At 43.9% G+C, this 25,114-nt stretch overlaps 1 protein-coding gene across 2 annotated transcripts in view; it reads right to left on the minus strand.

The window, feature by feature from the left end:
• SGPP2 (sphingosine-1-phosphate phosphatase 2) overlaps positions 1-25,114 on the minus strand; it is a 147,335-nt gene that overhangs the window by 75,292 nt on the left and 46,929 nt on the right. For both annotated transcript variants that reach the window (XM_065927634.1, XM_065927633.1), the window contains exon 2: positions 14,361-14,519. In XM_065927634.1, coding sequence (XP_065783706.1) covers positions 14,361-14,519 — 159 coding nt within the window. The remainder of the gene's footprint in view (positions 1-14,360; positions 14,520-25,114) is intronic.

Here is a 25,114-nt window from a genome sequence, read left to right on the forward strand (position 1 = left end):
CCTCTATTTTACTAAAACGTATGCTAAGTAAAATAAAGGTGGAGCAATTCTTACTTGGATTAAAATCCAAGTTTTCTAATTCTTAAAGGAATTAAGATTGAATGATTTCTTTTAGGTTAAAAGCTTAGTGAGTCATCCCATCTCATTCCTTTTTTTTTTTTAAGGTATGCACCATGAACCCCAAGACATGGTTAGTGTAAAATCAAACCATTTACCACAAAATAGCAGATCAACTGTATCCTGTGATCAAACAGTGGATAAACAAGATAGGCAAGCAGGCAGACAAAATAGAAAGAAAGGGGGACTCACCCTTAAATCAATCAATGAGGATCTAGGAAACTCTTCCTTCTTTGCTCAATTTTTTATTAGTATGGTTCATACTTGTAAAATGAAAAAATCAAATTAATTGAGCACGTTTAATAAACAGAAAAGCCTGACTAGTTTTAACACAATTAAGGGAAAAGGTTAGTGAGAGTAGTGGTTTACAGCCAGGATTCTGGAATCATGAGTTCAAATCTGAGTCTGCTCCCTACTGGCTATGTCAGCTTGTCAGGCCTTCCATGTTGTGTTCCCACTTTTGGACCAGAAAAGAGACCGAGCACCATACGACTGATGCTTTCCAACTGTGGGGCTGGAGCAGACTCTTGAGTGTCCCTTAGACAATGAGGAGATCAAACCCGTCAATCCTAGAAGAAATCAATCCTGAATATTCATTGCAAGGACTGATGCTGAAGCTCCAATACTTTGCCACCTGATGCAAAGAGCTGACTCACTGGAAAAGACCAAGGACAGGAAGAGGAGGAGGCAACAGAAGATGGGATGGTTGGATGCTATCATGACTCAATGGACGAGTTCAAGCAGACTCCGGGAGACGGTGAAGGACAGGGAAGCCTGGTGTGCTGCAGTCTATGGGGTCGCAAAGAGTCGGACATGACTGAGCGACCGAACAACAACAAAAAAAGTGCCTATGCGTGCATGCTCACTCAGTCGTGTCCAACTCTTTTCGATCCCACGCACTGCAGCTCACCAGGCTCTCTGTCCATGGCTGCCATTTCCTAGTCCAGGAGATCTTCCCAACCCAGGGATTTAACCTGCATCTCCAGTGTCTCCTGCCTTGGCAAGCAGACTCTTTACCACCGAGCCACCTACAATACCTCATTCCCCAACATTTACAGGGCCCACGGCCCTGTGTTCAGCACCCAGACAGGACACAGTTAGGTGACTTTAACTCACAGAGAGTTGTCATCATCTTGAAGGCCGGCGCAGAGGCTCTGCACACAGCCACGTGCAGTTTTCGTTCATGAATTCTACACTGCTATTCATTCATAAGCAGTTAGGCCGTGGCACCTTGAAAATGACACATTCATTCCGCCTCACAGAGGACCCAACAAGGACACAGGAGTTGGACTCAGTCCAGCGGGGAGAGAACTGGGGCGAGGCCTCGGGTGGCGGCCAGGACCCACTGCAGGAGACAAGAGGCCAGAGAGGGCACTCTGGGTCAGCGTCTTGCCAGGAAGCCTCAGTTTCCCAGATTAACCCTGTTAGCTGCGGCCCAACCCCCCCACCACGCAGACACGATGCCTCTTGGCCAACAAGCCCACTGGCACAACAGGGCCTGACAGGCGTCTGGTGGAGCTGGGCCTGGGAGGAAAGGAACAGATGTCAAGGCTGTTGGTCGCACTGGGGCGAAGCGGCTATGAAGGGTACACCCGGGGAAGCCCAGGGCCGCACTGGAGAAAGGGGACGGAAGACGAGAGGTGACTGCCATTATGTTTAACAAGACCGGGTTGGTCAGGTAACCCCAAGCTTCCAGAACATTCCGGAGGCCAAAATACAGTATGGCCTCTCTAGCTGTAGACTGGAATAGCACTTGGTTAATTAAAAAGAAAAAAAACTTTTCTTTGCCTTCTCAGCCTAGAAGACACTTCTAATCCTGTGGGAGAGTTGCTGAGGGGTGCAGGGCTCCTCCCCCCTCCACCGAAGGCTCCTAGGCAAAGAGGGGGCAAATCCCTACCTCCTTGTGGGGCAAAGGCCAGTCTTAGCCTCTTTCCTCCTTTTCCACTTGGCTGCAGTGCAAAATACAATCAGGAAGTAGAGTGTTTGACTCAGCACCACAAGCCTGAGGGGGCAGCAGGCCGTCTCCTCAGGCCTCCTCTATTCCCTGCCCCCAGCCAAGGCCCCAAAGTCCTTCTCCCCTCCCAGACCCCTGGGATTCCCCAGCCTCTTATGGAGAGGACAGAGTCTGGGACACACAGTCTGAAAAGAAGGGGGGCACTCAGGGATCACCGCACAGAGAACTGGGAGGCCAATGTCTGAGGAACCTGGGATGTGTATCTGCTGCGTGTGGAAGGCATTTGCTAACATGATGATATATGGAGCCTTCCCACCAGATAGGCCAAGCACCTTCTGAATAATAGATTGGGGTAGGGGAGGGGGGAGTAGAATTTAGCCATTTGAGGCAAGATGCTGCAGTGGAAAGGAATGGATGGGGTGGGGAGACAGACATATGTATTCCACTTACTGGATGTGTTCCCCTTGGCTGAATCCCTTAACTACTTTTTGGGTTTCAGTTTTCTCACCTGTGAACTGGGTAAAGTAACTGGCAGATAGAGGAGGCTCTCGATTAGTGGCTGTGAGAAGAATCCTATCCATTCCAGAAGGCAGCTTGGCAAATGGAATTGATTGGTTAAAAAAAAAAAAGAGAGTATTGTTAAGATTTTACTTGAAAATTTCCTCTGAAAGAAAGGCCCCTGTGGCCTATTGATTAGCTCATTTTTCTTTTGTTTTGTTTTACAAATAAATGGGAGAGGCTCTGGGATGAGGTCCAGCCGAAAGGGTGCTTTGTAAAGGCCCTTAGGGACCGACCCCTGCAGGAAGTGGGGAAGGGCAGCTTTGGGCCTGGTCCCAGAAGCCAGCTGAATTCAGAAGGTGACCTCTGAGGCCCTGTCCTACTAGAGGCTCCATGGTTCATTGTCTGGATATAACATGGCAAAGGCTGTTTTACTTGATAAGACACTTAAAGCTATGATAAAACCAAAAAGAGGAGAGAAGGATTAACTGCATATCCACACTCTGTATGAAATGTTTTAATTCTTTCTGCATTGTCTTAGTGGATCTAAACGAAGTTCATCCTTAAAGATATCCTGCTCTCCAGGCTCCTGGTGTTTCAAACAACTTCATACCTAGCTAAGCTGCAAAGTAATCACACATCCAGGAGACAAAATGAAGCATTTACAAGTGGTGCTTGGGGGTAAAGAGTAGGGGGTGCTGGTCTCTTTGTGGCAGGATTACAATTCTGCTCAGTCAAACCCGATCCAAAAACCAGCATTTCAAATCTTAGGGGGTTGAAAAGAGAGACAGCAGTGGAGGTGAAAAGTGAAACTCAGATAGGACTTGAACCTACAATCTTTTAATTGAGATCACACACCTGGTCTCAGGACTTAATGACTCTCAGGCTTTTGATGTCTGGTCACAGAACAGTATCAGTGAGAGACAAAGTGATAGGAAAGAAGTGGATTTATTTAGAGAGAAACACACTCCACAGACAGAGTGTGGACCATCTCAGAAGGAGAGAGGCCCTGAAATATGGGGCAGTTAGTTTTTATGGGCTAGGTAATTTCATAGACTAATGAGTGGGGAGCTGATAGTTGAAATATTCCAACCATTTCAGGGAAGGGGCTGGGATTTCCAGGAACTGGACCACTGCCCATTTTCTGGTCTTCTATGCTTAGCCTCAGAAATGTCTTGGTGCTGGTGGATGTGTTGTTTAGATGCTAATATATTTCACTGTTCAGTCGCTTAGTCATGTCCGACTCTTTGTGACCCTATGGACAGCAGCATGCCACACTAATGTATTACAATGATAGTATAATGAGGCTCAAGGTACACTGGAGGTCTAAGTTCCTGCCACCTTGTACCTAGTTGGCTCTATCCAGTTTTTGTCATGTCCTATGGCCATGTCAGGGCTTCCCAGGTCGCTCAGTGGTAAAGAATCTGCCTGCCACGCAGGAGACACAGATTCTATCCCTATATTGGGAAGATCCCCTACAGAAGGAAATGGCAGCCCACTCCGGTATCCTGCTGAAGAATTGATGCTTTTGAACTGCGGTGTTGGAGAAGACTCTTTTGTGAGTCCCTTGGACTGCAAGGAGATCCAGTCAAACCTAAAGGAAATCAACCCTGAATATTCATTGGAAAGACTGATGCTGAAGCTCCAATACTTTGGCCACCTGATGCTAGGGGTCAACTCATTGGAAAAGACCCTGATGCTAGGAAAGACTGAAGGCAGGAGAAAACGGGGATGACAGAGAATAAGATGGTTGGATGGCATCATTGACACAATGGGCATGAGTTTGAGCAAACTCTAGGAGATGGTAAAGGACAGGGAAGCCGGGCATGCTGCAGTCCAGGGGGTCACAAAGAGCCAGACACAACCTAGCAAGTGAACAACAACAACTAGTATTCTTGCCTGGGAAATCTCATGGCCAGAGGAGGCTGGAGGGCTATACTCCATAGGGAAGCAAGAGTCATGACAAGCTACTAAATCCACAACAAAATGCCTATGTCATTCTTTTAAAGCTTGTGCCCTCCCCTCTTCCCTCCTGTTTCAGGGGTGGGGTGGCAGATGAGTTCTGGAAGAATGTGATCACATTCTCCAGTCATCATCAAAAGGGGAGGGGAACAGATCATTTTTCAGATAATGACGGTGATAATTAGATCCAAATCTGTTAAGTCCGGGTTTTCAAGTTTTTTTTTTTTTTTAAACCTACACTAAAACCAAAACATTTCCTTATTGCGAAAACCGAACCAATACAGTTTGCATAACAAACCCTCTGGAGACATTTACTTAATATTTAACCAAGGCTGAATTACAAGATTCTACTTCAGAGGGACTGGTCAGAACCTCTGACGCCTAATTCCGTTTCATTCACTGCAAGTTGCAATCTGGCCTGTGTTGAATACTTTTCAAGACTCATTAATCTCAAGCAAGAACCAACTTAACAGGCAGGACAACCTTTTGAAGTGAATGGTGGTAGTGGTTTAAACAGAGGATTAGAAGATAATCACATTAAAAGTCATCTTTGGCACTAAAATTGACCCCAGTCTGGGGGCTGTGAATCAGTGCTGGGAGAGGCTGCTTTGCCCTCCTCTCTGACCATGTCTCCGGCTCCCCGTGACACAGCCAGATGGCAGTCTACCCGCATCCAAAGCGACACCACTGCATTTTGACATGTTATCACCCAACTGCCTCTTAACCAATTTATGGAACCCTTTATAATAAGACTCTACTACAGTTAGACACTAGGTTACAGGCACAATTTAAACATAAAATGTTAGGTCTGCTTTGTAATATAGATACCAGCCAGCTAGCTTTCAATAAGGGCTTCCCTTGTGGTTCAGCTGGTAAAGAATCCTCGTGCAATGCGGGAGACCTGGGTTTGATCCCTGGGTTGGGAACATCCCCTGGAAAAGGGAAAGGCTACCCACTCCAGTATTCTGGCCTGGAGAATTCCATGGACTGTATAGTCCCTGGAGTTTCAAAAGAGTTGGACACAACTGAGCGCCTTTCACTTCACTTTAGTTTTCAATAATCAAAATGTGAGATGTGAAACCCATCATTTTAAACCCGTCAAGCACTTCAGCATAAGTTAACTTGTCTTGGAAGAGGAGGAAAGGAAGGACCTGCCAAAAGGAAATCTGCTGTTATGACTTCCTTATCGCCAGGATTTTGAGAGTACCAAAAAAAAAAAAAAAAGATCCCTAGTCACTGAGCAACTCAGCATTTCCTTTTAAAGTATTTCTTTGATTGTGTTGAACACAAAACAGCAAACTATCTAACAAATATTTAGTAGTGGATTTGATATCCATTTCTAATGTATCATAGAGCAGAAGATGAAGCACGTAAAACCATATTGGCATTCAGTCTGCAAGAGATGACAGGTTTGTGTGTGTGTTTTTGTTTTTTTTTTTTTGTAATTCTGTCCAGCATTTAGTCTTTGCTTTCTTACTCCAAGCCATGGATGGCTCTCTTAAGTGTCACATAGTGAACATATAAAGAAGAGTCATGACCATGTAATGTACCTCCCAAGGTCCTCTAGCTGAGTCCTTTCATTTTGAAGCTAAGGATGCTGCAGGCCAGAATCAAGCAGTGAGTGCCCTGAGCAAAGTCTCACTGCTAGGATTATAGTCCAAGTCTCCTGATATTTTAACCTGGTCCATGGCTCTGTGCCCCAATTAATTGTCTATCCTCACCCCCAACACAGCTGCTTGGGTCAAATACAGTCAACATATGCATTAGTCAGAGATGGGTGGAGTTGTGCTACACAGGGAGCTGGGTTATATTGTCTTGGAACTCTGGACCAAAAGACAGGAAGTTACCAGCTGGCATCAGGAGGTAAAGAGGCAGATCTGTGGAGTCACTGCTTAATTGTAGCAGAAATCACGCTGTTCACTGACATCAGCCCCTGTGTGGTTCTGGCTCCTATGGAACTCCTTGCAATCTGACATCATCTCCACTTTCTGGAGCTAGTTTTGAATGGAAACCAAAACCAACACCCTATAAACACCGTCCTCGTGTTCCTTTCATGGTATTGGTATTTCAGGATCAGGAACCTCTGTGTGTATGTATGTGCACAGTCGTGTCTGACTCTTGGCAACCCCATGGACTGTAGCCCGGCAGGCTCCTCTGTCCATGGGATTCTCCGGGCAAGAATATTGGAGTGGGCTGCCATGCCCTCCTCCAGGGGATCTTCCCGACACTGGGATCAAACCCTGTCTCCTGCACTGGTGGAGTCTTTAACACTAGTGCCACCTGGGAAGCCAGGAGCCTCTGACCAAACCTCAGAGCTGCTGATAGAGATGGAAGCAGCCCCCCTCCCTCAACATCAATACTCCTTGATTTCATTCAAAGAGTTCATCAAAAGCCCTAAATTCAGATGGATTGAGGGGGGCTTCCCTGGTCATCCAGTGGTTAAGACTTCTCACTTCCACTACAGGGGGTGTGGGTTTGATCCCTGGCCAGGAGCTAAGATACTGCATGCTGTGTAGTGTGACCAAAAATTTAAAAAAAAAAAAAAAAAAAAAGATTGAGGGAATTAAAAAAAGAAAAACAAAAAAACAAAAAAAACATGAATTATTAGAAGAGAGATTACCCCTGCCTGGAAATGCAGAAGCAACCAGGGCCTTCAACTAGACCTTCAACAATCAGAAAAACTCTAAGAACAGTTTGGATAGGATGACAATTACTTAAAAATAACCACATATGGGTCAGAATGGTAAGGACTGTATCTTTTGATATTATGTAAAAGAAGTGTTTACAAATGGGGAAAAAAGAGGGAAGGAAAACTCCCAAGACAAATTTAAAACTTTCTGGAGTTTGGGCAGCGAGAATCAGGTTTTCTAAGGGCTGGCTGCCCCCAAGTAAACTATTTCACGGCCAGGGAAACTCCAATCAGAATGATTTGGTGCCTGAAGGTGGGAGTCCCAAATTCAAACGTTTTATAGGGGTCAAGGACTTCCCCGGTGGCTCAGTTGGTAAAGAACCTGCCAATGCAAGAGATGCAGGTACGATCCCGGGATCAGGAAGATGCTCTGAAGAAGGAAACAGCAACCCACTCTGGTACTCTTGCCTGGGAAATCCCCTGGACAGAGGAGCCTGGCCGGCTACAGTCCATGGGGTCGCAAAGAGTAAGACACATGCACACACATACGGGCCATGGAGGTCACAAAAGGTAAGACAACAGAGTAGTGAGGTCTCTGCCTAAACTAATGTGAACACCTTGCATCAAAGCATTGAAATTCAATTTTAAGGGATTTTCTTCTATTGATGATACCATCAACTTACATACCACTTCTCAAAATCTTAAATTTCTAAAAATCTTATTTAAAGACACATGGCCTCTGAGACATGGAAAATCAATAGTTCAATCTCACTTGATGCTAACTGATAAAAAGAGATTAGAAAAGCCCCTTTAAAATATACTCAAAAGACAGACTGAAAATTCACAAGAGTTAACACAAGTGGCATCTGAAAAAAAATTTTAGTGAAATTAAAAACATATGAAAATTAATGGAGGTACCATTATGTTACCTCATGTTACAGAGCTGAACACCATGCAGTTTCAATGAAATTGGAGCTAACCTTTTTAAGACACAAGCAATATTCTATTTTCTTTTTTGGTGGGGCTGTCACCACACCAAAATGGAAGACAGGAGATCAGATAATCACTCAGCTGAGCAGTGACTCCTAAAGTTCTACGGATAACATCTCTTATGAGGATCTAATGAATAATCCATTCATGGCCCTTTCTGTCCCAAAGTCAAAGATTCTACTGAATCGAAGGACAGGTTAAAACCCTTGATAAGTGACAGAGGAAAAAAATGCCTCACTGATGTTTCTCAGCTAACTTAAAAAAAAGCTTATCTAAGTTTCCTGGGATAAAATACCTTGGACTTGTCAAGAAAGGTCTATGAAAGACACTTAAGGAGTAGATAAAGTTAATAAATGCCATATGGGCAAAACTGAAATGCAATTATAGCAAATATGCAATGGCACAGACCTAGGGTAAGTTGTCTGAATGCTTAAAGCCACAACTTCAACATCTTGTAAAAAAAAAACAAAAACAAAAACAGTCAACAGTGAAGGCTGTTAGTGTAGTTCAGCAGAGTTTTTCTAAGAAACAATAGTGGCCCTCTCTAGCACAAGAGGCCTTAAGGCCTCTGAATCCAAAATGATTCTTTCTACATGTTAGTTTCCTGATTGCCAATAGTCGTGTTTCAGGTTCTGGCAGGATTAAATTAGGTAATATATGTAAAGCAGGATTACACTGAGTGTCCTCAACATATAATTATGGCTTGTTATTTGAAGTATTACTATCCCAATCTATAAAATGATAAAACTGATACCAACCCATTGTTACGAAGATCAAAAAAGATAATGAACATGGGGGTGCCAACAAATGCAATTAACAGAGGTAGAATAGACAGGAGGAACAATTATAACTGTGATAAGAAAGCTGTTCTTGTAACCATAAATTCTGTTAAGCTACTTCAGACAATATGAGTCACTCCTAATATAACAGATTATTTTTAAAAGCGATAAAACCTGCTGAGACTTCATCCAATGACAACTGTCAAATTAATATGCAATTTGTCAAGAGATCTGGCACTCTTGAACATAGCTACCTTCCAAAAGATTTTGAGTGAGATAAGATGTTTAAAGTTAGGGGACTTCAAATTCTGTCCCTTATATAATAAACATTTCTTCATCCTCACCCCTTAAAGAGGCAGCCACTACTTTAGTGATATCCCTTACAGGAGACAGGCTGCCACAGAAGGAAACTGACTGCCCGAAAGAATCTCACCCATCTCCATCCCAGGTGGCCCTAGTGGTAAAGAATTCGCCTGCCAGTGCAGGAGATGGAAGAGATGTTGGTTGGATCCCTGGATTGGGAAGATCCCCTGGAGAAGGGAATACCAACCCACTCCAGTATTCCTGCTTAGAGAATCCCATGGACAGAGAAGCCTGGAGGGCTACTGTCCATGGGGTCACATGGACTCAGACATGATTGAAGGGACTAAGCACTTAGCATGCATGTTCACCCCATGTCCAGCCCACCTCCCCTCCTAGCTCCCTGTAACACCATCAGGAATTTTCCTTCCCTCCACCCAGTTTCAACAGTGGAGCCAAACCAAGCCTCTCCCATTATTATCTCCACAACTGAGGACAGAGCAACCACCTTCCCACCTCTCAGTATCTGCCCCCTCCAAACCTCTACCTCCCTTTGCCCTTTTTTCCTTACTTCCCTCCAACCCTCCTTGGACCCACCACTGTCTCTCCACCATTCACTGCCAGGAATGCCTCACTGATATGAATTACACAACTCTCTACATGGGTGCCTTGTGGATCTGACCATTCACTCATCTCTAAAAGCAAATACAGGTTGCCAAAGCTCACGACGAATAGCACACTCAAAGGCTGTTCATTCCTCTCTTAGGTGAAGACTTGACTTACCCACTCTCTGACAAAAGACTCATAATTCTACCTCAAGTCGGAAATCCTGTGAGTGCTCTGAAATCAGGACTCCAAATTAAAAACAACCACCCACGATAACAATCAGAGTCCCATAACCACTGCCTCCTACAGGGTCTAAAGATTTTCAGTTCAGTTCAGTCACTCAGTCGTGTCCGACTCTTTGCGACCCCATGAACCACAGCACACCAGGCCTTCCTGTCCATCACCAACTCCCAGAGTCCACCCAAACCCAAGTCTGTTGAGTCGGTGATGTCATCCAACCATCTCATCCTCTGTCGTCCCCTTCTCCTCCTGCCCTCAATCTTTCCCAGCATCAGGGTCTTTTCAAATGAGTCAGCTCTTCAAGAAAATTAGAGATACCAAGGGAACATTTCAAGCAAAGATGGGCTTAATGAAGGACAGAAATGGTATGGACCTAACAGAGGCAGAAGATATTAAGAAGAGGTGACAAGAATACATAGAAGAACTGTATAAAAAAGATCTTCACGACCCAGATAATCACAAGGGTGTGATCACTCACACTCACCTAGAGCCAGATATCCTGGAATGGGAAGTCAAGTGGGTCTTAGGAAGCATCACTACAAACAAAGCTAGTGGAGGTGATGGAATTCCATTGAGCTATTTCAAATCCTGAACGATGGTGCTGTGAAAGTGCTGCATTCAATGTCAGTAAACTTGGAAAACTCAGCAGTGGCCACAGAACTGGAAAAGGTCAGTTTTCATTCCAATCCCAAAGAAAGCCAATGCCAAAGAATGCTCAAACTACTGCACAATTGCACTCATCTCACACACTAATAAAGTAATACTCAAAATTCTCCAAGCTAGGCTTCAGCAATACATGAACCATGAACTTCCAGATGTTCAAGCTGGTTTTAGAAAAGGCAGAGAGACCAGAGATCAAGTTGCCAACATCTGCTGGATCATCAAAAAAGCAACATAGTTCCAGAAAAACATCTATTTTTGCTTTATTGACTATGCCAAAGCCTTTGACTGTGTGGATCACAATAAACTGTGGAAAATTCTGAAAGAGATGGGAATACCAGACCACCTGACCTGCCTCTTGAGAAACCTATATGCAGGTCAGGAAGCAATAGTTAGAACTGGACATGGAACAACAGACTGGTTCCAAATAGGAAAAGGAGTAAGTCAAGGCTGTATATTGTCACCCTGCTTATTTACTTTATATGCAGAGTACATCATGAGAAATGCTGGGCTAGAATAAGCACAAGCTGGAATCAAAATTGCTGGGAGAAACATCAATAACCTCAGATATGCAGATGACACCACCCTTATGGCAGAAAGTGAAGAAGAACTAAAGAACCTCTTGATGAAAGTGAAAGAGGACAGTAAAAATTTGGCTTAAAACTCAACATTCAGAAAACTAAGATCATGGCATCCAGCCCCATCACTTCATGGCAAATAGATGGGGAAACAGTGGAAACAGTGCCTGACTTTACTTTTCTGGGCTCCAAAATCGCTGCAGATGGTGACTGCAGCCATGAAATTAAAAGATGCTTACTCCTTGCAAGGAAAGTTATGACCAATCTAGCTAGCATATTAAAAAGCAGAGACATTACTTTGCCAACAAAGGTCCATCTGGTCAAGGCTATGGTTTTTCCAGTGGTCATGTATGGATGTGAGAGTTGGACTGTGAAGAAAGCTGAGCACCGAAGAATTGATGCTTTTGAACTGTGGTGTTGGAGAAGACTCTTGAGAGTCCCTTGGACTGCAAGGAGATCAGGCCTGGGTGTTCACTGGAAGGACTGATGTTGAAGCTGAAACTCCAATACTTTGGCCACCTGATGCAAAGAGCTAAAGATTTTCCCGATCCCTCAAGAAGTTTTCCACCCTCAGAGGGCAAGATAACTGACCTCAAACTGACTGTACACAGTATAAATATTGCTGGATTATTAAAAATATTTTGCATCATTTACCACACTCAACTACCATAAAAGTTGGATTAAAAAAAAAAAAAATTTCAGAAAAAGGGCCTCCCTGGTGACTCAATGGTAAAGAATCTGCCTGCCAATGCAGGAGACATGAGTCAGGAAGATCGCCTGGAGAAGGAATTGGCAACCCACTCCAGTAGTCTTGCCTGGGAAATCCCATGGACAGAGGAGTCTGGCAGGCTACAGTCCGTGGGATTGCAGAGTCAGACACAATTTAGCAACTACATGAAAATCTCAGAAAATAAGTGATAAGAAAAGGAATGCAAGTACCATGGATCTTGGGTGCACATTCACATCCTAAGAACAGGAGTGCTCCCAGCTCCCCCTCTTCCCCCAGCCACTCTAGAGGACACCATCAGCTCTGTAGGAACGGAAGGCACTTCAGAAAGGAGGGGAACAACTGCACTAATGTTCATCTCTTCCAAGATTCTTATGCTTTTGCACATTCTCATTGGATCATATTTTTAGACATAAGCTAGATTTCAGAAGAGGGCTGGCTGGGAGACAGAGACGGAGAAAGGAAACAGTGAATTGTGGCGTGAGAGAGAAAAGGAGGCAATTATCAGGAAGAATTAGGGGCCAAATAATCCTGACCACAAGCCTGAGGGACCTTACTTGTCCTTTAGGCCGGAGACTTCAGGCCAAGCCTTGGAAGTCTGCATTTCAAGGATGCTTTTTTCAGCTGGCATATAAAGCTTTTAAAATGCAAGCCTAGGACTTCCCTGGTGGCCCAGTGGATAAGAATCTGCAGGCAAATGCAGGGGACACAGGTTTGATCCCTGGTCTGGGAAGATCCCACATGCTGTGGAATAACCAATAAGCCCATGCGCCACCACCGCTGACCCTGCGAGCCACAACAACTGAAGCCCAAGCACCCCAGGGCCCGCGCTCAGCAACAAGAGAGACCACCGAAACGAGAAGCCCAAGCACTGAAATGAAGAGTAGCCCCCACTCGCTGCAACTAGAGAAAGCCCACACAAAGCAACCAAGACCCAGTGCAGCCAAAAAGAAAGTAAATAAATAAAAATCATCTTTAAAGAACTGTAAGCCTTCATTTAAAGACTTCACAGGAAAAAGAGATCTGACAATTCCACCCTGTTTTTCCTCTCTTGGGCACAGGTGGAGGGGGAGGGCAGCCACTCCCAGTGCCCCAGCTGCCTCCCCTCCCACCAGCCTGCCCCACCCAGCACTTCTATTTCTACCCCTGCCTTTTGTGACATTTGCATTTATGGCTCCAAACAAGACCCATCTCTCACTTCTACAGATGAGAAAAATAAAGCCCCAGACGAGCAGCCACAGCTTCTCAGAACAGAGCCGCGTGGGAACCCTTTACTCACAACCAAGTGCTTCTGAAGCTCAGTTTTCAGGTGGAATTTTGAGTTAAGGAAACAGCCGTGCTGGCAGCCATGTCCCTGGAGCCACCCTTTCCTGGCTAAACAATCTTTGACCTAAGAATTGATCTTTCAGACTTTCGCCTTCGTGGACTCATCACTATGCATCACGTGCTTATAGCAACCTGCAGATCCCTTCCACATGCTAGGCCACGCCGAAAATGTCTTCAGGATTATTCTTAAGATGCACATTATTAACACTGATTTACAGGCTCAGGCGCACAGACAGGTGCATTGGCTGAGCTGCACTTGAACCCAGGCCAATCTGATCCCAGGGCCTTGATGCTCACAGCACACTTTGCTACTATCTCCCTCAATTAAAAAAAAAAAAAAAATCAGAACTTAGTCCTGAACTAAGTTCAATGATAGGGTCTGAAACAAACCATCAGAAGGGGCCCCACTGTTTCACCGGGAACTGTCAGTGGGTTGCCATGTACAGGCCAGCTGCCCCCCTAATACTAGAAACTCCATCAAATTAAAGCTGCCCTGCCTTATATGTCTTTGTGTCTAACAGGTACAGAGTAGTTTCACTTAAAACCACTTGGAATTAAGTCACACTTAACACCACATCATGTCTCTCCTCTCCTAGGAATTCCAAGTAGTATTAGTCAACAGCTCCTATTTTCAGTTTTTGATGAAATTTTACTAAAAGGGGCTTCTTGAGAGGAGGCATTTTATGCCCCATCTTGGGTTCTGGGCTACAGTCCATGTGGTCACAAAGTGTTGGTCATGACTAAGCATGCACACATGCACCACCACTACTTGGATTCTCAGAAAGGTCATTTCTCTGAACATCATCTCTCTCCTCTCCTAGTCTTACTCACACAAAGCTTTAAATTTTTTCATTTCATTTTCCCAAAGTAAACCAGGTAAAAATTCAGTTCTAAGTGACTTTTTAAAAAAGAGCAAATATGCAGAGTACTCAAATACCAAAGCAGATGGCTGTTGCAAAAACAATACTGGTCCATAAGTCATATTAATACTTACAACCCATATGATGGTCAGTCTTCTGGACAAATAAGGATCTATATTCCAGTGAGTGAATGGAAGGAATGTGATGTAGAACACTTCTTGTCCCAAAGCAGCTGAAAATCGGAACAGGTAATAGTAGAAATAATTCTTCACAATGTACTTCTGTACATAAGCCTAAAAGACAAAAGTTAGAAGGCTCTGTGAGTTCACTGAACAGGTCACTATAAAGACTGTTTTAAAAACCTCTGCCTGGGGACCTCTCTGGCAATCTACTGGTTAAGAGTCTGTGCTTCCACTGCTGAAGATGTAGGTTCCATCCCTGGTAGGAAGCTAAGATCCCTCATGCTTCATGCTGCAGCCAAAACAAGAAACAAACAAGAGAACAACAACAAAAAACACCTCTATCTACAACTCACAGGGTTTCAATTGCCAAGTTGCTGCCTCCTTTTCCATTATTAATTACTGGTTGGCCAAAAAGTTTTTTCATGTTTCCGTATATGTAATAGGAAAAGTTGAGTGAACTTTTTGGCCAACCCAATGCATTATCATTACTGTCCAAATACCGTGTTACTGAACATCTATCTATCCACCCTGATGTGTCCACACAAACACAGATAATGTTTTGCTGATATTGTTGCAGTTTAGTCACTAAGTCACATCTGACTCTTTTGCGACTTTATGAACTATGTAGCTCGTCAGGGATTTTCCAGGCAAGAATACTGGAGTGGATTGCCATTTCCTTCTCCAGGGCATCTTCCTGACCCATGTCTCCGACACTGGCAGGCGGATTCTTTACCACTTCATAAAATTAAAGTGGTAATATCCAAGACAGAAATATCAGGGGAAGACACACACACAAAACAATCAAAGCCTTTCTCCTGAGCACACAGAAAGCTAGAAACTCAAGGGAAGGGAACTCTATGAGAACACTGTGTGGGTCTATGACTGTGGTGGTTTCCCAGATGGTGCTAGTGGTAAAGAACCCGCTTGCCAATGAAGGAGACATAAGAGACCTGGGTTCGATCCCTGTGTCAGGAAGATCCCCTGGAGAAGCGCACAGCAACCCCCTCCAGTGTTCCTTCCTTGGAGAATCTCATGGACAGAGGAGCCTGTCGGGCTGCAGTCCATAGGATCACCAACGTCGGACACAGCTGATGTGACTTAGCATGTATGCACGCTTATGGTAGACAGGAGAATGGCCCCAAAGATGTCCACACCCTAATCCTTAGAACCTGCAAATATGTTACGTCACGTGACAAAAAGAGGTTTGCAGATGTAATTAATGATCTCGAGGTCAAGGGGTCACCCTAGATTATGTGGATGGATTCAAGGTAATCACAAAATCTTTAAAAAACAGGAGGCAGAAGAGTTAAGTCAGAAATCGGTCAGAATCTGAAGATGCTACATTGTTGACTCAGAAGATGTAGGAAAGAGCTATGATTCAGGGAATACAGGCAGCCTCTAGAAGCTGGAAAAAGTGAAGGAAAGGAGTGACCCTCTGCTTGAGGCGCCTGAAGGAAGGCACCTTTGCTGATGCCTTGATTTCAGCCAAATAAGAACCATTTGGACTTCTACCTTCCATGCATTCTGTAGCAGAATAACCCGTGTTGTTTTAAGCCACGACTTTTGTGCTAATTTGTTGCGGCAACAAGAGCCAGCTAATATGAAGACTTTAGAAAAATCACTTGATTAATGTTTGTAATTTACCTTCTAAATGGGATTTGCTAAGTCAACCCACTACAGTGACAACCGAAGAAACAGCAAGTACACCTGGGCCTGCTAAAATGCACTCCCATTTTCTATCATCCTGGTAGTAGGCAGGGAGAAGAGGAGGGGAAAAAAAAAACTTAAGGATATTAAAACAGGAGTAAACAATCTATTTTAAAATATGATATATGTCCTCAAATTATGGTATAATTGTAATGAACTTAAAAAAACAGTCACCCTGCTAAATGAATCTAAAAAATAGAGTTTTAATGTTAGTGAAGGTAGCCATGAACTTCATAAAAATAAAATCAAAGTAAAAAGCCAGTACTGAAAATGAGGAGGAAAAAAGGCAACCCTCCCACAGGATTGACTCTGTCAAGGGTCTTGCAGGTCTGGATTTTTGGTTTGTTTTTACACAATGTCTGAGGTTCTTGAATCCTGGGGGAATTCAGAGAATAGGTTATATGCATTTATTCTGCAAATATTCATTGTCTATGATGACTCAGAACTTGGGTTGGGTGCCAAGAATATTCAGATGAGCCAGGCATGAGGTCTGGCTTCAAGGAGCTCTTATCTGGTGGGGTGGGTGGGCATCAAAATCTATAATTTGAGGAAATTAATTTTTAAAGGACCAATATTTTATTTGAAGCCTTGAAAAAGGCCAAGAGTGCTTTTATACTTAAAAAAAAAAAAGATTACCTTGGAAATTGCCAGAATATTAACTGTGCTAGACACTGCTGGCTACCTACCAAGTATACATCACTTTCTCCTCTCTCTGAGGTTCCTGATTTTATTCCGGCATGTCTACCTCCCCTACAGAGCCCAGAGTCTCAGGTGGGAGTTGACATCGCCCTTGGCTCCAGAGGTATATCTAGATTAGTGTAAACCAATCACGGTTAAGTTCAAATCTTCAGCCTCAAAGCCCAGTGGTACATGGCACTATCTTCGAGAAAGTTATTAGTCAGAAGCAGACAACGTAGGCCTGAAGTTCATCTCTCTTTGGGGAGCAACTTTACTTCTAAGTGAATTCAAAGGAGAGAGAATGGATCCATCCTCAAAAGTAAGACAATAAAGCACAAAATGAACTAAATAAGGAAGTGTATAGTTCTACCTCTCTGCCAAGATAACCATGGCTAGATGTGCAGAAGAAGTCAAGGGACCGTGATGAATACTTAAGTGACAAACTCCTCCCTCCTCCTCCTGTCACTCATCATCTATAAGTGAGGACTAATCTCTACAGACTCTGTTTTATAAACATACATCCAGCGGGCTTGACCTTTGGCCAAATCCTGTGAAGAGACCCTTTGTATGGGAATATGAGTTATTTTAACGTACCAGCTGTCAGGTACACTTGGGACTCTCTCCTGCTTTGAAGCTTTAGGAGGAAAAACTTTTGCCAAACTTTGACAAGGGTCAAGCCCCTCGCTCATGTCATTTCAAGGTATCCAAGGGCTTCCCTGGTGGCTCAGACGGTAAAGAATTCACCCGCAATGCAGGAGATCGGGGTTCGATCCCTGGGTCAGAAGATGGCAACTCACTCCAGTATTCTTGCCTGTGTAATTCCATAGACAGAGGAGACTAGAGGGCTACAGTCCATGGGGTCACAGAGTCAGAAACAGCTGAGTGACTAACAAATAATGTACACTTAAGTGTTACATGACATCATAAACAATCAGCAAGATCCATACCCTACCCTAGAGACCTATCTGAGACCAAGTTCAGTACCTTAATCTTAGTAAATAATGGAAAAATTTGCCAAGGATGACAGCAAACTGCTTTAGTGTTACATGTAACTAATCAATATCTTTGAAGTGAAGTCTCTCAATCGTGTCCAACACTTTGCGACCCCATGGACTGTAGCCTACCAAGCTCCTCCAACCATCGGATTCTCCAGGCAAGAATACTGGAGTGGGTTGCCATTTCCTTCTCCAGGGGATCTTCCCAACCCAGGGATCAAACCCAGGTTTCCCGCATTGGAGGCAGACGCTTTAACCTCTGAGCCACCAGGAAGCCCCAATTAGGCATGCTTTTTACAATCTCTTAGAACTGTTTTTTTGGTGGAGAACTGAATCCTCTCTAAATCTTAGAAACAATAAGCAAAAGTGAAATTAAAAATATCAACATGTATATGAAGTGAAGTAAAAGTCGCTCAGTCATGTCCGACTCTTTGTGACCCCATGGACTATACAGTCCGTGGAGTTCCCTAGGCCAGAATACTGGAGCGGGTAGCCTATTCTTTCTCCAGTGGATCTTCCCAACCCAGGAATCAAACCAGGATCTCCTGCGTTGCAGGATTCTTCACCAACTAAGCCATCAGGGAAGCCCCCAACATGTATACAGGGCAGCTAAAGGAGTTTTTAGGTAACATCTCTATATGTAACTAAATAGCTTGAGAGCCAATATTTGCCTCCAAATTCTTAGGAATTATCCATCCTATAAATGATTATTTGTCTTTTCAGAACAAGAATCTAAGTTTCCCTTGTAGGAGATCTCAGCATGTTTCACTTTAATATATCTCTGTAAAGAAGAATTTTAGTTCCAGGGTATGTGTTGGTCCCACTGGGAACAGTTAGAGGAAGCAGAAATGGAAATTAGAAAAAGAAACAGTAGGTAAAGTGAATGGCGGAGAGAAGAGAGAAAAACCGAGAGACAGAAGATCAAGTCCCGGAATGAAACAACTACATTCTACATAACCGGCCATGCCCAAGGGGCTTACATCCCAGGCAGTGGGGCTGCATTTCTGGGGCCCAGACTCAGGAGGGAGGCAGTGATTAGCACCCAATTTTTTAAAGAAAAGATCAGGACAAGCACTGAATATACAGGTGGGTGGAGAGTTATTTTTAGAAATGAAACATCTCTTAGTATGCCAATCATCTGCCTCAAAGAAGTTTCTAGTAAACAACAGATGATCTGATGGAAATTACCCATATATTCGTCATTACTAACTGTAAACGGTCACTGAAATTCTCATTTGTCTGTTTCACCTATTGATTTATTTTCCTGAAAATGAAAGAAAAAAACGTTTTTGCAGGAGCGGGGAAAAACACATGATCTCAGTCTTTCAATGCCATCTTTCCCTTTTGGTCACAAATTCCCCAAATGCACATTCTCCTAAAATGGGGGGTTTGGTAACTTAATGTTTGGAGGGAAGAACAGCTGCTCTGTTTTGCAGGTACCAGAATATTCCGTGTTCTCTGCAAGACTGTCTTCAATGGATAACTAAATCAGGACAGTGAGAGAGCCATACAGCTTCCCACCAAGATGAAGACAAAGAATGCTGCCAATATATGCCTTCTTGACTTGGCTCTGCCCCCAAAACACCTGAATGGTGTTTGGTTTCCCAAACACACACAGAGGAGTCCTAAATGCAAAGGAAAAATGGCCAGGTCAGCGCCACTGGCTGTAAGAAGGGCTGACCCAGACAGCAAAGAAGTGAATGCCCAGCAGACTTGGCAGCAGGCCCAGCTTCTGAGCTTTCAAAGGAGGAATATAAGAAATAGCTGTTGGCCAAAACAATGCATGACCTTGGGGAAGTCAATTTGCCGTTTTGAACCTCAAGAGCCTCAGCCGCAGAGGATGGAGTAGGATTAGTTTAATTGGCTTTTAATATACAAAAAGAAAATTCTGTCCATGGAATTCTCCAGGCAAGAATACTGGAGTTGGTAGCCATTCCCTTTTCCAGGGAATCTTTCTGACCCAGGGATCGAACCTGATCCAGGGATCTTACCGTCTGAGCCACCAGGGAAGCCCCAAGTAGGGAAACACCCATTAAATAGAATGTTACCCCAGGACCTATTATACAAAATGATATAAAATTGAAACTAACTGGTTGAAAGTGAGGTGGGGCCCAGGGAACCTCTGTTTCAGCTCAGACACTACCTCACACCCCAGCCTCCAAGTTTTCTCTGGAATAGTCCTTCAAAGCAGTTCAATAATCAGTTTGAAAACCACTGACCTTAATCTCTGCCAGACCTCACATAACTAACCTCCTGTAACGAAACTCTGACCTTGAGTATACAGGCTATAAGCATTCTGATCTTAAGGTCTTTAAAGGACTTAAACTCTACACCAATGTCATTGAAGTTCATATGAATTATCTCCATTTTTTTATTTTTCTGATTAGAGCTATAAATGTAAGGATTCTTCCAAAGGTCAAGTTTAAGATACCACTCTATCTCAACACAGCCTGAAGTTCACATCCGGGGAGGGTAATATCTGAGGCTCCAAGTGGTCTGTATTAAATTGGAAGCGGTAGAAAGAGCTCCTTCTCTTTGGCTGAGAGATCAAATCTCTACAGAGTACAGCACAATCTTCCTTAAAAATAACTTTAGGACTCAAAGCTTTTCTAGAAGACACCAAACAGGAGCATTTCCTTCACCTTGGCTTTGCTTTAGAGAAGTTTTACAGACCAATGAGAAAGAGTCAAGAGAAACTAATAAAAAAAAAAAAAAAAAAAAAAGAAGAGTCAAGAGAGTCCAGAGTTAACAGACTTGGAGGAAGAGTCCAGAAAGGGGAGGGTGCAGAGCCAATAGTTAGGACGAACTCTGGCGGCAGTGTCTTGGATTAAACCCTGGCTGCTCCAACACTACCTGAATGATCTCACGCCTATGAGCATCTCCCAAAGATGCAGTTTCCCCTTCTGCAAATGGGAATAACGATAGTACATACCACATGGAGACGTTGGGAAGATTAAATCGGAGTGTGTTGCTGCTGTATGCCAAGCAGTCAGGTCAGAGCCAGGCAGAGAAACATCGCTCTAAGACCTACTTGTTGGCCGTGAATGGTGATGGCAGCAGTGAGGATTTCCCAGACAGCATTTCTCCACTCTAACACGCACACGACTCACCCAGATCTTGTTAAAAATGCTGACTTTGATGCAGCTCACCTGCGGCAGGGTTGCGAGTTCTAATGGGCTCTCAGGTGATGCAGATACTGCCAGGTTGCCCACCCATGGGCCACACTTCGAGTAGCAAGGGGCAAGGACATTCCCAATGAAGGGTTTCTAAACCCGGAAGGAAGGTTCTTGGGTTTAATTCTCAGTGTTAGAGGAAGCCTCAACTGGAGTTGAAGAGAGAAAGAGAGCATGATCAAAGTGACAGGTGAAAATGCTAGTGACAAAGCAGAGGGATTAGTGAATTCCACGGAGGACCCCACAGCAGTCTGAGTGCAGGAACTGAGCCCTGGACCCCCTCAACCACAGGAGGTCCTGACGGGAGGGGCACGAGGAAGAGGCGGCCCACGGAAATAGCAGCGGATCAACCGACCCACTGATGATGCAGCAAGAAAGAAGCCGTCCCGGGCTCCCTGCCTTCATCTGAGAAGGGTTTGCATAAATTCCTGGATGACAAATCCAAAATTAGTCAAAGAGCCATGAAGCGTGAAAAACATTCCTAACCTCTCAGACCATCACAGAAGAAGAAATCTCATTTCCCCAAAAAGAGCTCTTGCACCACCGTCAGAATCCTGGCTTGTAGACAAGGTTCTCTGGCTCTGCAGGCAGGAGTATCTGTCCTTATGTTCTCTGCTAAGATTGAGGCAGCACTTTTTTATTTTTTGAGGAACTAATAAGAGGGGTTGGGAGGGAGAGGGTGTAAGATGAGAGAGTACCGTGAACGCACATACAATACTATATGTAAAATTAAATAGCCAGTGGGAATTTGCTGTACCAGGGAGCTCAGACCAGTGCTCTGTGACCACCTAGAGGGGTAGGATGGGGTGGGAGGTGGGAGGGGAGGTTCAAGAGGGTGGGCACAGACCTATACCTGTGGCTGATTCATGTTGATGTATGGCAAAAAACAATATTGTAAGCCAATTATCTTCCAATTATTCCAAATAAATAAATCTTAAAAAAAAAAGAAAAAGAGAGAGAGGACTTCCCTGGTGGCTCAGTGCTAAAGAATCTGCCTGCCAATTCGGGGGACGCCAGTTCAATCCCTGATCCAGGAACATCCCACATGGTGCGCCCATGCTCCACAACTCCTGAAGCCTGTGTGTCCTGCAGCCCATGCTCCACAACAAGAGAAGCCACTGCGATGAGGAGGCCACGCACAGCAACTAGAGTGGCCCCCGCAACTAGGGAAAAGCCCACGCAGCAACGAAGAGCCAGCACAGCCAAGAATAAAAATTATCTTTTAAAAAAACTAAGAGGAGAGTATTTCATTAAAATCAGTGGTGTTTGGAATTCTAAATTGCTTTTTTAACCCAACTTGGGGAAGCCTTTGTCATTTCTAGTTACATTTGCTATACATTCAACCTATACACGGATTCCTTTCATCAGTCACCAGGGGTTGTCATCTTGGCATCATTTTCCAAGGTAGGAACCACTTCATGTGCTTGCAGTTTTGGGAGGAAAGGGACATTAGCCTAGTCTCCAATCTAACAGTCATTTATGGAGATTGGGGCCTCCAAAGAAACGTCTTCCATGGTGTGAGTGGTGTCCTGAAAGCTAGGCGATTTGGGACTAAAACTCTAGCCTTGCTCACGTTCTGCAGGTGTATCCTCAGTCATGTCCAACTCTTTGTGACCTCATGGACTGTAGCCCATGTGACCTCATGGACTGTAGCCCACCAGACTCCTCTGTCCATGGGATTCTCCAGGCAAGAATACTCTTGTGGGTTGCCATTTCCTTCTCCAGGGGATCTTCCCAACCCAGGAATTGAACCCTCATTTCCTGCGGCTCTTAGCATTGGTAGGCGGATTCTTTATCACTGAGCCAGAGCATGTTAACATGCCAAGTACAAACCAAGCAATGCCCCCCTTTTTGTTTTAATTGAAAATGGAAAATCTTTTGTAGAGAGAGGCCATATCTACATAGATCATGCATTCACTGCTTAGACTTCCTGCTCAGTCACTTCAGTCGTGTCCGACTCTTTGCGACCGCATGGACTGAACCTTCACCTCCTGCATCTCTTGCACTACAGGCAGATTCTTTACGGCTGAGCCATTTTACACTTTAAGGGTGGAAGACTGACAACGAGTGAGATTATTTCATTTAGCAACAAGCACTATGAGGAAATGAAAGCAGGATCAAGTGATACCAAATGATTTGTGTGTGTTGGGGGATGCTCTCCAAGGAGGAGACATTTCAGTTGAGCCCTGCATCGGGAGATGAGCTGGTTCCTTTGGGGTCCAGGCTTAGAGAGATCAGTTAGCAAAAGGCCCCGAAGGAGGAACCACGCCTGTGTGCCGGAACGTGGCAGGTGGAAAAGAGAGAGAGGAGATGAAATTAAGAGCAGAAGTTAGATCAAGCCAAGGTTTGGCATCTCAGCTGAGAATAACAGCAAGTCTGAAAGGTTCCAAATAAGAATTTCATTGTTTGAACTCTGGCAAAGCTAAAACAAGCTTTGGCTCTGAAGCTAAGGGAAAAAGCTACGCTTTGATTCTTTTGTTTTTAATTTCTTAAACTTAGTGGAGAAATACTAACTAGCAATGCTAAACTTAAAAGCCACTGGGGGTGGAGTCCCATTGTTTGCCCAGTGAGGTAGATGTGCATTTTCTTGAATTTCCATCTCTTTCCTAATATGCTTCCATCACTTTTAATTACTCTCTCTCTTTTTGTTTTTTTTAAGTTTAGGAAATCAAGACTTTGCAACTTACAAAGAAAATTAAATGATGATTACTCAGGAAGCCTAAGGAAGATTGACAGTGTCCCTTGAAGGGGAAAACAGAAGGGACAAGAATGCATGAGGGTGTCCCCTTTCATCTTGCAGTTCAGATAGAATTACGAGTTGGGTGATCTGAGATGTCGTCTCTGTGCTTGGGTGATTAAAATTTCACGATGGCGAGACTGAAAGTCAATAAAATGGAAGAACAACTTCTTCGAATAAAAGAGCTTGAAAGGGAACGGCACACTAATCACTTTCATCTGCTTCGTTGGCATTTGCTGGGATTACTCAGTCTGTGTTCCAGAACAAGAGGGAGGCTCAAGAGAACTGAACTGAACGTGGCTTTTATTTACAGTGACGTTTTAGTTGTAGCCTTTTTCACAATTTGAGCTTTGCTTTCCTCTGGACCATCCATCAGATTTCAGCTCCTCCTCTGAATGTTTGATAATTTCTTTCTCTTTCCCCCAGAGACCAGCTCTCATATCAGGCACCATCAGGAAGGGTGAAAGGGACAAGAATTATTAAATTCTGTGAACCAGGGTGACAACAATGCTCCACCTGAGCCTAGAACTGGATCTCACAGCTCGACAAAATGCTTCCTCATCGTCACTGTTAGAACTGAAACACAGAGTATCTGCTGAGGAACCAGATATAGGATTGAGAGAGAGAGAAGAGAGAGAATGAGAGGGGAGGACAGCACTTGGCAGAGACCAGAGACAGGGCCTCTGCGAGAAGTCCCTCCACGGTCAGTAAGAGCAACCAGAGTTGACACAAAGAACAGAAATCACAGCTCTCATTTTTAGAGCGGGTGGGAGAACCAGCTGCCTTTTAAATTCTCAGGATGTCTTAAGAACTTAACTTTTTTGCAAAACAGTTTGGATCAGCTAAAACCTGAACCACATTGTTCCAAACATTCTTCCATTTAATTGTTAAGCTCTTGTGTGTTCAGGGAGATTTTTGATGCAGATGTTTCTGATTCATTTATATTAACTTATCAAAAGGACATTTGGACGAGCTATAGGATGTTCAAGAAGGAGTCTTATAAGCTTGGATTCGTTAGTTTTAATGCAGGAATTCTACCCCCTACCCGGATGCACAGACTCCGAATTCAGAACTTGGAAGGACTGACTCAGTTCTGCTCTAACCTGGCAGCAAGGACTCACCCACTCCTAATTCCCTTCAAGAAACATTTGCTAAAGATTTATAAAGGCACCACCAAAATATGGGTAAAGGGGGTCAAAGATATAAACTTCTATTTATAAAATAAATAAGTCATGGGGAATTAATGTTCAGCCAGGGTGACTACAGTCAATAAGACCATAATTGCATGTTTGAAAGTCTGCTGAGAGTAAATCGTAAAGGTTTACACCACAAGGAAAAAAATTCTGTATCTATGGGTGGTGATGGACACTAACTAGTCTTATTGTGATGATCATTTTGCAATATATACAAGTATTA

This window comes from Muntiacus reevesi, chromosome 3 (genome assembly GCF_963930625.1).
Source record: "Muntiacus reevesi chromosome 3, mMunRee1.1, whole genome shotgun sequence".
Lineage (NCBI taxonomy): Eukaryota > Metazoa > Chordata > Mammalia > Artiodactyla > Cervidae > Muntiacus > Muntiacus reevesi.